Source organism: Mycteria americana, chromosome 9 (genome assembly GCF_035582795.1).
Source record: "Mycteria americana isolate JAX WOST 10 ecotype Jacksonville Zoo and Gardens chromosome 9, USCA_MyAme_1.0, whole genome shotgun sequence".
Lineage (NCBI taxonomy): Eukaryota > Metazoa > Chordata > Aves > Ciconiiformes > Ciconiidae > Mycteria > Mycteria americana.
In genome coordinates, this window is record NC_134373.1 from 18097699 (window position 1) to 18111399 (window position 13701).

Below are 13701 nucleotides of genomic sequence, written 5' to 3' on the forward strand. Positions count from 1 at the left end.
TGTGCTTTTGGTCATGTGTTGTTTTTTCTTCCTCTTTCTATTCCAGTTCCTGCGAAGATTCACTTGCCGAAAAACCTGGAAGGCATGGGAGCTGTTCATGCCCTCCGAGGGGAAGTAGTGAGCATCAAGATTCCATTCAGCGGCAAGCCTCACCCTGTGATCACGTGGCAGAAGGGACAAGACCTCATTGATACTAACGGACACTACCAAGTCATTGTTACGCGATCATTCACATCTCTTGTTTTCCCAAATGGTGTTGACAGAAAAGATGCAGGGTTTTACATTGTTTGTGCCAAAAACAGATTTGGAATCGATCAAAAAACAGTTGAATTGGATGTGGCTGATGTGCCTGATCCACCAAGAGGTCTGAAGGTAACTGACATTTCAAGGGATTCAGTCAACTTAACCTGGAATGAACCAGCTACTGATGGTGGAAGCAGAATCATAAACTACATTATTGAGAAACGTGCTACAACAGCAGAGCGATGGATTCGTGTTGCACAAGCTCGTGATACACGATACACAGTGGTGAACTTGTTTGGCAAGACCACCTACCAGTTCCGTGTCATTGCAGAAAACAAGTTTGGCCAAAGCCAGCCTTCTGAACCTACTGATCCAATTATAACAAAGGAAGATAAGACCAGAATAATGAACTATGATGAAGAAGTTGATGAGACCAGAGAAGTTACCACAGTTAAAGCAGCTCACTATTCCACAAAGGAACTCTATGACAAATACATGATTGCAGAAGAGCTTGGACGTGGGCAATTTGGCATTGCACACCGCTGTGTTGAGGCAGTTTCAAAAAAGACTTACCTGGCCAAGTTTGTCAAAGTAAAGGGTGCTGACCAAGTTTTCGTAAAGAAAGAAATTTCCATTCTAAACATTGCTAGGCACCGAAATATCCTGTATCTTCATGAATCATTTGAGAGCCTAGAAGAATTGGTCATGATCTTTGAATTCATTTCTGGTGTTGACATCTTTGAAAGAATCAGCACAGCTTCATTTGAACTGAATGAAAGAGAAATAGTAAGTTATGTACGGCAGGTCTGTGATGCACTAGAATTTTTACATCGCCACAGCATCGGACATTTTGATATTAAACCAGACAATATTATTTACTTCACAAGAAGAAGCTCTGTAGTTAAAATTGTTGAATTTGGTCAAGCCAGACAACTGAAGCCTGGAGACAGCTTTAGACTCCAGTTCACGTCTCCTGAATATTATGCACCTGAAGTACACCATCATGATTTGGTCAGCACAGCTACTGACATGTGGTCAGTTGGTGCTCTAACATATATACTTCTAAGTGGCATTAATCCTTTCACTGCTGAAACAAACCAACAAGTTATTGAAAATATTCTAAATGCTGAATACAACTTCGATGATGAAGCATTCAAAGACATAAGCATTGAGGCCATGGACTTCATTGATCGCCTACTAGTAAAGGAAAGAAAAGCTCGGATGACAGCTGCTGAAGCGCTTAACCATGTGTGGCTAAAACAGCAGACAGAAAAGACCAGCACTAAAGTCATCAAGACCTTGAGGCACAGGCGTTACTACCAAACTCTAGTAAAGAAGGAGTGGAACACAGTTGTGTCAGTAGCCCGCATTTCCTGTGGAGGCGCGATTAGATCTCAGAAAGGCGTAACGGTGGCTAAAGTTAAAGTTGCGCCAATAGACATCGGTCCTATTGCTGGGCAGATAAAGCATACTGTTACAGAAGAAGGAGGGCATGCCAAATATGTATGTAAGATTGAAAACTATGATCAGTCCACGCAAGTCACATGGTACTTTGGTATGAGGCAATTAGAAAGCAGTGAGAAATATGAAATCAAATATGAAGAAGGTGTGGCAACCATGTATGTCAAAGATGTTTCTAAATCCGATGATGGTACCTACAGATGCAAGGTAGTAAATGACTATGGTGAAGACAGCTCTTACGCAGAACTTTTTGTTAAAGGTGTGAGAGAAATTTCCGAGCACTACAGATGCAGAACCGTTAGGAAAGTGAAACGACGGGTTGATACTATGAGACTATTAGAGCGTCCACCAGAATTTACTCTGCCTTTGTATAACCGCACTGCATACGTTGGAGAAAATGTCAGGTTCGGAGTAACTATAACAGTTCACCCAGAACCTCGCTTAACATGGTTCAAATCGGGCCAGAAAATCAAACCTGGTGATGATGATAAGAAGTATACTTTTGAATCAGACAAGGGTCTTTATCAACTCGTCATCAATAATGTCACTGAAGAGGATGATGCTGAATACAGTATTGTGGCACGCAATAAATATGGGGAAGACAGCTGCAAAGCTAAGCTGACTGTGATTCCACATCCACCTCCAGCAGATGCCACACTAAGGCCAATGTTTAAAAGACTGCTGGCAAATGCTGAATGTCAAGAAGGCCAAAATATCAGTTTTGAGATCAGGGTATCTGGTGTACCAAAACCAACACTGAAATGGGAGAAAGATGGCCAACCTCTGTCCTTTGGTCCTAACTTTGATATAATTCATGAAGGTTTAGATTATTATGCTTTGCATATCAGAGATACTTTACCAGAAGACAGTGGTTATTACAGAGTTACTGCTACAAACAGTGCTGGATCTACAAGCTGTCAGGCTTATCTAAAAGTTGAACGCTTGAAATATGTCAAGCGTGAGTACAAGACTGAAGAAGAGCGGGAGAAGCATGTACAGAGGCAAATTGACAAGACCTTACGAATGGCAGAAATCCTTTCTGGGACTGAAGCTGTTCCACTGACACAAACTGCACAAGAGGCTCTCAGAGAAGCTGCTGTCTTATATAAACCAGCTGTTAGCACTAAGACCGTCAAAGGTGAATATGAAATTAAGAAAGAAGAAAAGAAGGAAGAAAGACGACTTCGTATGCCATACGAGGTCCCAGAGCCTCGCAAACATGTGCGCGCTTCTCTTGAAGAAGATCAGAACATTAAACACTTTGTGCCTCTGTCAGACATGAAGTGGTACAAGAGGCTGCGAGACCAGTACGAAATGCCAGGAAAACTTGAGAGAACTGTTCAGAAACGCCAGAAACGCATACGTCTTTCCAGGTGGGAGCAATTCTACGTGATGCCACTGCCACGCATTTCTGATCAGTATAAGCCTAAATGGCGCATACCAAAACTGACACAAGATGATCTTGAAATTGTGAGACCAGCACGTCGGCGTACCCCATCTCCAGAGTATGAATATTACTATAGACCCAGAAGGCGATCGCTTGGTGACTTGTCTGATGAGGAATTACTCCTGCCTATTGATGACTATTTAGCCATGAAGAGAACTGAAGAGGAAAGACTGCGCCTTGAAGAAGAGCTGGAGTTAGGCTTTTCTGCTTCCCCACCAAGTAGAAGCCCCCCACGCTTTGAACTGTCTGCCCTTCGGTATTCTACTGCAGGAGCACAGGTCAGTTCAGAGGAAGAAAGAAAGAGAGAGCTGAGGTATTCAAGCTATCACATCCCAACTAAAGCTGAGACCAGTGCAAGCTATGCAGAACTTCGTCAACGCCACGACAGGGCTGCCTACAGACCACCTAAACAAAAGCAAAGAATAATGGATGAACGAGAGGATGAAGAATTGCTCCGTCCTGTTGGCACTGCTCAACGACTCTCTGAATACAGGAGTGAGCTGGAATATATGGCAGAGGAGGAAAAGCGTAGACTCAGAAGAAGGAGGGAAAGAGAAATAACTGAGATCACATCAGAAGAAGAAGAAGAAATAGAAATGGTGCAACACGTTCACAGGGAATTTTCACCTCCCTCTAGATTACTAAGGAGAAGAAGATCTCTTTCTCCAACTTACATTGAGTTGATGCGTCCTGTATCTGAATTAATTCGACCCCGCTCACGGCCTCCTGAAGAAAGTGAGAGAAGATCCCCGACACCAGAGAGAACTCGACCACGCTCACCTAGCCCAGTTTCTAGTGAACGATCACTCTCTCGGTTTGAGAGGATGGCAAGATTTGATATATTTTCTAGATATGAGTCCATGAAATCTGCCTTGAAAACTCAGAAAACTATGGAAAGGAAATACGAAGTTCTGACTCAGCAGCCTTTCACCCTCGACCATGCTCCTCGCATTACCCTGAGAATGCGCTCACACCGGGTACCGTGTGGCCATAATACCAGGTTCATTCTAAATGTCCAGTCAAAACCAACTGCTGAAGTGAAGTGGTACCATAATGGTATTGAGCTCCAGGAGAGCAGTAAGATACATTTTACTAATACCAGCGGTGTATTAACTCTGGAGATTCTCGACTGCCACATTGATGACAGTGGAACATACCGGGCTGTATGCACAAACTACAAAGGGGAATGCTCTGATTATGCAACACTAGATGTTACTGGAGGAGATTACACTACATACTCTTCCCAGCGGAGAGATGAAGAAGTACCAAGGTCAATTTTACCTGACTTGACAAAAACAGAGGCATATGCAGTCTCCTCATTTAAGAAAGCATCTGCTACAGAAGCAAGTTCCTCAGTAAGAGAGGTCAAATCAGAAATGTCAGCAACAAGAGAATCACTTTTATCGTATGAACATTATGCTTCCTCCGAAGAAAAAACCACTGCAGCTGAAAAAAAATCATTGGAAGAAAGGACTGTACACAAGGCATTTAAAAGCACTCTACCGGCAACAATCCTTACAAAACCACGGTCAATCACAGTTTCTGAAGGGGAGACTGCAAGATTTTCCTGTGACGTTGATGGTGAACCAGCACCAACAATAACATGGTTCCGTGCAGGTCAACCCATTGTTTCTTCGAGGCGCTTCCAAGTAACACGAACACAGTACAAGTCTACCTTTGAAATTTCTTTGGTCCAGATGTCAGATGAAGGAAGTTACACTGTTGTGGTGGAAAACTCTGAAGGAAGACAGGAAGCGCATTTTACTTTGACCATTCAAAGAACAAAAATTCCCGAAAAAGCAATTACATCACCTCCAAAAATCAAATCTCCTGAGCCTCGCGTAAAGTCTCCAGAACCAGTTAAGTCTCCTAAACGAGTGAAATCTCCTGAACCTATCAGCGCCCCCCCAAAAGCAAAGTCACCACCTGAAGACAAAACAGTACCAGCCGAGAAAGTACAATTACTAATGGCTTCTCCACCAAAGATAAAACAACATCTGAAAGCAGAAACTCTTGGAGATAAGGTAAAGTTATCCTGTGCAGTTGAAAGCAGTGTTTTAAGTGTCAGAGAAGTGGCTTGGTATAAGGATGGCAAAAAACTGAAAGAAGACCATCATTTCAAGTTTCATTATGCAGCAGATGGCACCTATGAGCTCAAAATCCATGAGCTCATGGAATCTGATAAAGGAGAATACACCTGTGAAATTGTTGGGGAAGGAGGCGTTTCAAAAACTAACTTCCAGTTTACCGGCCAAGTATTTAAAAATATCCACTCCCAGGTAAGAGGTATATCTGAAACTCGTAAATCAGTTCAGAAAGAAGATGAGGTGCTTACAGTTTCTACCCAGAAGAAATCAGCAGTGGCAACTGAAGAAAAAGCAGCAGTTCAAGAAGTCATTAAAAAGTCAATTGTTACTGAAGACGTCAAACAATCGAAAGCAGAAATTAAAGCTTCTTCAACTAAAATGACAGTGTCCGAAGGGCAGAAAGTGACATTGAAAGCCAATATTCCTGGTGCCTCTGAAGTAAAATGGGTGCTGAACGGAATGGAGCTGAGAAATTCAGATGATTACAGATATGGTGTTTCTGGAAGTGATCACACACTAACTATCAAAAAGGCTAGTAATAAAGATGAAGGTATACTCACCTGTGAGGGTAAAACTGATGAAGGCATTATTAAATGCCAGTATGTTCTGACCTTTTCTAAAGAACGCTCCAACGAACCAGCATTTATCATGCAGCCTAAGTCTCAAAATGTCAATGAAGGACAAGATGTATTGTTCACCTGTGAAGTTTCTGGGGATCCTTCTCCTGAAATTGAGTGGTTTAAGAATAATCAACCTGTGAGTATTTATTTAATATATTTACTTGAAAAATTAGAATTATTCATAAAACTGATCTTAATGAAACCATTTTTTTTTCCCTCCTCAGATTTCTGTTTCATCACACATCAGAGTAACACGCTCCAAAAACATATATTCTCTTGAGATTCGAAATGCAGCAGTGAGTGACACCGGAAAATACACAGTCAAAGCAAAAAACTACCATGGGCAGTGCTCTGCTACAGCATCTTTGACTGTACTCCGTAAGTTTGTTCTTCAGGTCTTGTGTTCAGACTATTCACAATTTCTTGCTGTGGTGTGTCTACTAAAATGACATGATAAAAGCCACTGGTAATGTTGAATTAGGTATTTTAACAAGTTCCTATTTCTTTTGTATATTATATGTACAGAACTAAAACAGCATTAGAAATCTTCGTAACACCCACAGAGAAACTCACAGATGCTCTATTACATCAACAGATGCATGTTAACAGAGGGCTATGAGCATTCCTTCTGGGATGAGTGTGTTAAGACCTTGGTGCTGGCACTTGCTCTTTCCTCATTTTCTAAAAGAATCTGTTCCAATAAAACAAAGTAATTCCACAGTTAAAATTTTTTATGGTAACTTAGCCATAACTGAACTGGGTTTAGTATTTTATTGGCTGTACCATATCCCAGTTCCTAGCATCAAGGGGTTGCTATGATTTGCTTGTATGACTGTGCTTGGGTTTAAAGGAAAGCTACAGTGATTGAGCTTTTCTGTTGCCTTTTATAGCTACAGAACAATGCAGTGAAATACAGACTTTCCTATACCGTGCTTGTAAGAACTTGAAAATGTTTAACAACTTCCACAAACATGAACTGAACACACAATTTCTCAGTGTCTAATTCTAGTAATGGCTCTAATAGGAAATGCTGTGTGACAACCTGTTTCTTCTTAAGTATGTTTTTCCTTCAAGCTCACACATACTAGTAACAGTTCCATTTCCTACTTGTTTCATTGATAAACTACTGTTTGTGATTTGGACATCTTGAATCAAATGATTGTAAACAATTTTGTACTTCACTGCAGTTTTCCATTGAAGCAAACTATGCTGTGTCTTCATTTCTGTAAAATTAACCATATAGAACTGCATGACTTTGTTCGTTAATGTGACGTTATTGGTTTTTCCTTCTATGTTTGCGATGCTTCCCAGCTCTAATTGAAGAACCTCCAAAAGAGGTAGTATTGAAGACAAGTGGCGACGCAAGCATGCACGAAAGTTTTTCTTCTCAGTCCTTTCAAATGGCTTCTTCTAAACAAGAGGCTTCATTCAGCAGTTTCAGCAGTAGCAGCATGACTGAAATGGAATTTGCAAGCATGTCTGCCAAAAGCATGTCCTCCATGAAAGAATCCTTTGTAGAGATGAGCTCCAGCAGTATTATGGGGAAATCTAGTATGGCTCAACTGGAGAGTTCAACTAGTAAAATGCTTAAATCAGGTCTGAGAGGTGAGCAATACAATTACTGGTAGAGTTAGTGCTTCAAATATCCTGAAGTAGTCCTCAGCCTAAACCTGCTGCATGGCTTAGTGGAAACAGACTAACTTGGTATTTCTTCTCCTGTTTTGTAAAGGAGTACCACCCAAAATTGAAGCTCTCCCATCTGATATCAGCATTGACGAAGGAAAAGTTCTCACACTATCTTGTGCCTTTTCTGGTGAACCTGCTCCTGAAATAACATGGTACTGCAGAGGGAGAAAAATTACCAGTCAGGACAAGCAAGGCAGATTCCACATTGAAACCAGTGAAGATCTAACCACCCTGATCATCATGGATGTCCAGAAGAACGACGGTGGACTTTATACGCTGAATTTAGGAAATGAATTTGGTACCGATTCCGCCACTGTGAATATTAATATTCGATCAATTTAGAGAGCTTGATCTGTATTATTTACACTTGTCTTTTTACAAGTGATTCATATATGGACTGAAATATCTGATCTGTAAATATAAAAAAAAAATATTTTTATACCTACCTGAATGAGACAAAGTCCAGAGCTATACATTATGACTTATAGTCATTAGTGACCTAAATTTTAAACACTTTTTTCACTGACATGTACATACTGTATATAGCCGAAGTTAACGGTTATGAAGTTTTGTACCATTTATTTTATGACATTTTGAAATGTAACTTTTGGAACTAACAGTTGGTAGGAGAAAGTTTCCTAGCAAACGACTACCCTGCTCAACATTTAACTAATTTTTGCGCCTCAACTCATTGTTGATGTCTAAGAATGCCTCAACAGGTAGAGAGGCTCCCTGTTGAAGATTACCTACACCTAAGAGATGATACTGTGCATAGTATTTCATACATGCACAAATATTTATGTTGAATCAGAAATGTAAGGCACTGGTGATGTTTGCAATTACCCTCCTGTAAGCATTGCTTTAATGTTTTACATTGGATCTGATTATGTCATAATTTCCATACCTGACTGACAATTTATGGACAAAGTGCAAGCGGCCAGCACTTTGTTCACCCACTATCTGCGTACTGTTTCTGACATATTGACTGCCTGAATAGCTTTAAAAAAGTAACATCACCTGGCCATCCCCTTAATCAACAAAGCTATTTAGGTACTCAAGTGCAGCAGCAGTACCCCCTCTCGGAGGTTCGTAGGGTGCAATGATTGAGTTTGTGTGGTAGTATTAGACATCCAGTAGTCACTTCCAGGCAACTAAGCAATGAACCACAGTTTGAAAACAAACTGTTGTTACAACATCAAAGACCGCCCTGCACTTCAATTTGCTTTAGTTCTCCTAATGTAGTAATAAATCTTGTTAGCTGTTGAACCTCCTTGAGATAGAATTATTCCTTTGAAATAAAGCATGCTTTCTGCACCATAAACTCTGCGACTCCTTGTTATTTATTATGCTCTGTTTTTACAGTTTCTGTACTACACTACAAAGAGCTGCTGAAAGAAAAGACTAGGTAGAAATGCAATTCTCCAATGTAAACCAGGTAGCTAACTGTTGAAAATCCAGCCATCTATGAAAAAACAGCCTGGCTACCAGAAAGTCAGCCTAAAAAAAAGTCAGACTTTAAAAAAAAAGTTTTCTTCATAGGTTCTTCATTGACAAAGGATAAATTCTAGCACATGCCTAAGCATTATGCTGTTTTTATTATCCCTCTGTTAAGTGAATTTCCAGGCCTTCCACTACACCCTATATGGATAAATTGCTAATCTCTCTTCATTATTGCTGGTCTCTGCTGAAAGTGGTTAAAAAACTGCCTCCAGGAAACCTGGCTATTGCATCCTTTTTTTTGCAGCTGCAACTAGTATGGACTAGTTGACCCTAATTGCCTGGACCTACAAGTTCCCATCTCCCATGGGTGATTAAGGGCCCATGCCCCATCAGTTTTTCATCCTTCAAGTCAGTTGACATACCTACAGGAGAAAAGCTTGTCTTTATATTCCTGGGGGGAGGAAAAAAAAATCACAAATCCCATCCAGGCAGGTCACAATTTTGGTTATCTATGGGAAAAGAGTAACAAGGTAAAAGGAGCAACACTGCTTCAGGGGCTGTAAAATTCTCTTAGGTGAAGCAGGAGCATTAGTTAGCAACACTATGCATCACTATGACTCCCAGCATACTACTGCTACTAAAAAAAAAGCTCAAGTTCATCAGTAGTAGTAAAGCAGGTAGCATGTTTAAAAACCTATTCCAAAAAGACTCACTATAGAAGCAGACTTTTTAAATTTCCTATAAACCTACATACTATCAACCACTAGCTATCCAAATGATGCAGGAAAGCTAATAAATGGGGATGAAACAAGGACTAAAGTAAAAATAATGATTTCAGAAGAGCTAAGTTTTGGGTCAGGACAAGATCCAGACTTTTTCAAGTGATGGAACCAGGAACACCTAGAAACAATCATAAAGATGAAAGAGCTTAAGAGTATGTGGTATTTCTTCCTTAAGGAGGAAAGTAAAAAAGAATAATTAAAAAAAGGAGGTAAAAAAGGCCATTTATTTTAATCTTTAAAGCATTCAAACTAAAAAAAAAAACCCTCAAGAAAGCTTCTAATTCTAATTCCATTAGATGTTTAAAAAAAACCACAACAAACTCAATAAGAGACACAAAAATACACAGGTACAGTCTTGTTTAACCAAGAACTAACTTGTGTACACAGGCACATAATAAAATTAACACTAAAAATGCACTAGTCAGTCATCTCAGCAGAAAGTAATTAGTGTCAGACAGCATCTGCAGATTTAAGCATGGACTCTTCTCCACAAATGCTACTGGAAGCTCGCTCTTCCATGGCCTCTACTGAGTCTAGGCATATTTACTTGATCAAGAGGAAAGCACAATGGTGTGGCAGTCTAAGCAACTTCATTCTGCCTGTACCTCTCTGGCCCAACTCTGCACAGTACTTAAACAAGCACACCTAACTTGAAGCAGATGAGTCACTCACATGCCTAAAAACAGGCTTTAAAGTACTTCCAGGCTTTGCTGAAGCACAGCTTTAATAGATAACTTTACATGCCAACCTGCTGAGCCAGTGTTTTTTCACAAGACCACTAAGCGAACGTTAATATAGACTGACACCGATAAAGTCACAAGCTAAAGCTTCAATATTCAGTTTCACAGAACACATCCCTAAACAGTAACATTTTTCAAGACAATAGATTGGACTATTGGAGACAATAGTCTCCGGATAAAAAAATAAACATAAAATGAGCAATGAACATTTCAAATTATGTGCTTATTCTATCAGGTCAAATATTGGGATTTTTAACTATACAAGCCGACATTTGCTCTTTTTAAAGATAAAATCTGTTGCACTATAGGACCAAGTTCAGAAAAATATCCTACCACTAATATGTGTGTGAAGGCATTTGGACTTCATGTTTCCTGGGTCCTGATGCATAAGGAAGAACTTTTTAGCAAAGCTCTGTGTGCTGTTTTATAAATTCTACTATAGGGCTATACATTCTCTACTAACATTTTACATTTGGCAGCCTGAGAAAAATAACTGTGATGGTGGATAGCCATAATAACACTAAGAGTATACTAACTAACAACACTAACACATAAGAACACTAACACCTTTTACTACTAGCAGACAAGAAACCCTAGTCTTAACATTGCATTTCAGTTTTTACCATTGCCTCCAGTTTCAATGATTTTTCCCTTCAAGGGGAGAAAATTATATGAACAGAACACAAACACGTCACATCTCTGATAAAAATATTAAAACTAAATCTTCTCTAGTTGTGGTTTTTTTTTCCTTCCCCCTTTTTGAAGATGATAAAGTTCTAGAGCTTGGATTTAAAAAAAAAAAAGTAATAATCAGAATACTTAATATCTATTAAAAAAACTAAAGCATAACACAGTCAAAAATAAATCATTCAGTCATTCCCACACTGGGACATGCCAAAGTACAAACAGCAGTGGTACAAGGGAGAAAGGATGACAGAGAAAATAAGGTACACTGACACATCAGAAAATGACAGCCAGTGTATAGAAAAATAAGAGTCAGACCCATGTAAGGTAATTACGATCTGCAACTGGAACGCAAACTTTGTGGAAAATGCCTAGGCAGCCTACAGAGTGCACTGAGAAAGAGAAGATACAGAAGTAGCCAAAGCAATATTTATCACAAGAGAATATGAAATACAGGGAAAAGGAGAAGACACTCTTACATCCTGTCCCTCGACAGGATTTAAAGTGTTACCTTTGACATCCGTAATTGACAGTCTTGGAGATGCCTCTTTACCCTTCCCTTTGAAAAAGCTGAAGGAGGCCTGTCTTTTTTTTTTTTTTTTTTTTAAAAAAACACATCCATAAAATACAGTTGTGCTCTTATCTTTAGCCTTCTCTCCCATATGCATGCTGGTTAGAACAGTCAGGATATAGCTATGGGAGTAGCTATGTATATTGGTGCATAAATAGCCACAATGACAGTGTCCTACCACGAAGAAGGCAGCAGCACCAGACAGCAGACCTAGGAAACAGTCTGACTACTTTCTTACCGTACTCACTTGCCAAACAACATTCTGGATTGTTTATCCAGACTTAACAAATATCAAAGTGCTAAGTAAAGTAAATTAAATTCCTAAATAACACCTTCTAATCACTACAGTATGTACACAGTGGGAAGAGCGGAGGTAAAGCACGTTTTAGCATGCTTTAAAGTGCAGGCCATCACCCTATCTTCTAGTAAGCTTGTTCATGTTAATGCATTAGCCTTTGCAAAATAGTGAAGCACTGGTCCCCCTGCTGTATAGGCAGAGGGATGCCTGGCTTCCGAACCTTAGTTTGCTGCTTAAGTTAGCTGCTAAGGGGCCAAGTCCTTCCAAGACAGTGGCAATTCTAAGGATGTAAATACACAGTTACAGTCACATGGGAGCTTTACAAGTGAAATAAAAACCTATATGGTCCTTTGGTCTTCAATGTTAAACAGCAGAGATTTTCAGGATGGTAACTGTGGATTTGGGAATCCAGGTTCTACATAAATCCCCTCTAAGCAGATCTCTTCCAGATCTGGATCTGAAACTCTTAGGTTCAGCCCTCAAAGTAGTCAGTAAAGAAACACCCATAACATGCAGGTTTCACATTAACTCTTTTAAAGCAGGATAATGAGGAACATCTGAAAAAGAACAGTTTTCAGACACAGACATTTCCTTCATTCAGGTATTATACCCCTTTAAAAAGTTACTAACTTACACCAGCAGGAACAACAGCTACAACACTTAAACTGATGGTGGCATAACAAGCAAAACTCAAATTTATAGCTTGTGAAAATAACCAACACAAATAGCTGTGATTTCAATTTTTAAATAAAGTACTTTTTTTTTTTTTTTAATACAGAAGCAACCTCTGAAGTATTGCTATCCCAAAGATTGCATTCTCGGCAGTGGGGGGGGGTTAAAAAAAGTCAAGCTGACTTACTATACACTAAGTGGAAAGAAGAACAAACATTAATTTTCAGAAGTTTAAAGCCCCTGAACCTTGTAATCTCAGTATTCACAAATCTCCAAATCATCGAGTGCCTAATCATTAATTCTTTATAGTACAAGCTGGTAAGCCATTTAAGCACATTCCATTTCTAATTATCTGATGTTAGAGACTTCAGAGATATAACTCAGTAACTAGCAGTTATCACTTTTCACCTAAATGTATGTAGTATGCTTATATTCTTTAAGTGATAAATACTATTTAAAAAATTAAATTGATTTCAGATTGATCTCTTCAGAAGCAACTGAGATCAGAACTAGAAGCACTAATTGTACATTCTATGTTGAGGTTCAGCTCCCATTCTCCACCAGAAAGAATAATGATACAATTAGGCATTCCTCATAAACTCTCCTCTAAACTTGGAAATGAAAATGTAAGAGCATCCAGATTTTTTTTTTAGTCTTACTACACATGGATCATTGCGATTCAGCCAGCTAAGTATCATTTTCAGAAATGACTTCTTAAGCTCCAGATGCCAAAAGTATGATGGCATATCATCTTGACGATTTCATTGAAACACATTTTAGGATTTTTGCCACAGAGTTTGGCACAGGTGTATATATAAAAGCGCTGATTTAACTTTAGCAGGAACATGTTATGTATATACAAAGCCATCATTCCAGCCCTAGTGACATGGAGAAACCCAAAACAGAGCTGAAGTAGTTATATGCAAATTTTGTGCTTGAATCTCATCATTACAACTTTTGTCTAAACAAT

The 13701-nt window shown here is 39.3% G+C and overlaps 1 protein-coding gene across 1 annotated transcript in view; it reads left to right on the top strand.

Annotated features, from left to right (window-relative positions):
* LOC142414557 (titin-like) overlaps window positions 1-7915 on the top strand; it is a 243793-nt gene extending 235878 nt beyond the window's left edge. The window contains exons 318-321 of the mRNA XM_075511917.1: window positions 47-5994; window positions 6083-6236; window positions 7170-7463; window positions 7588-7915. Of these exons, the coding sequence (XP_075368032.1) occupies window positions 47-5994; window positions 6083-6236; window positions 7170-7463; window positions 7588-7886 (6695 nt within the window). The 3' untranslated portion in view covers window positions 7887-7915. The remainder of the gene's footprint in view (window positions 1-46; window positions 5995-6082; window positions 6237-7169; window positions 7464-7587) is intronic.
* Window positions 7916-13701: the final 5786 nt, after the last annotated feature.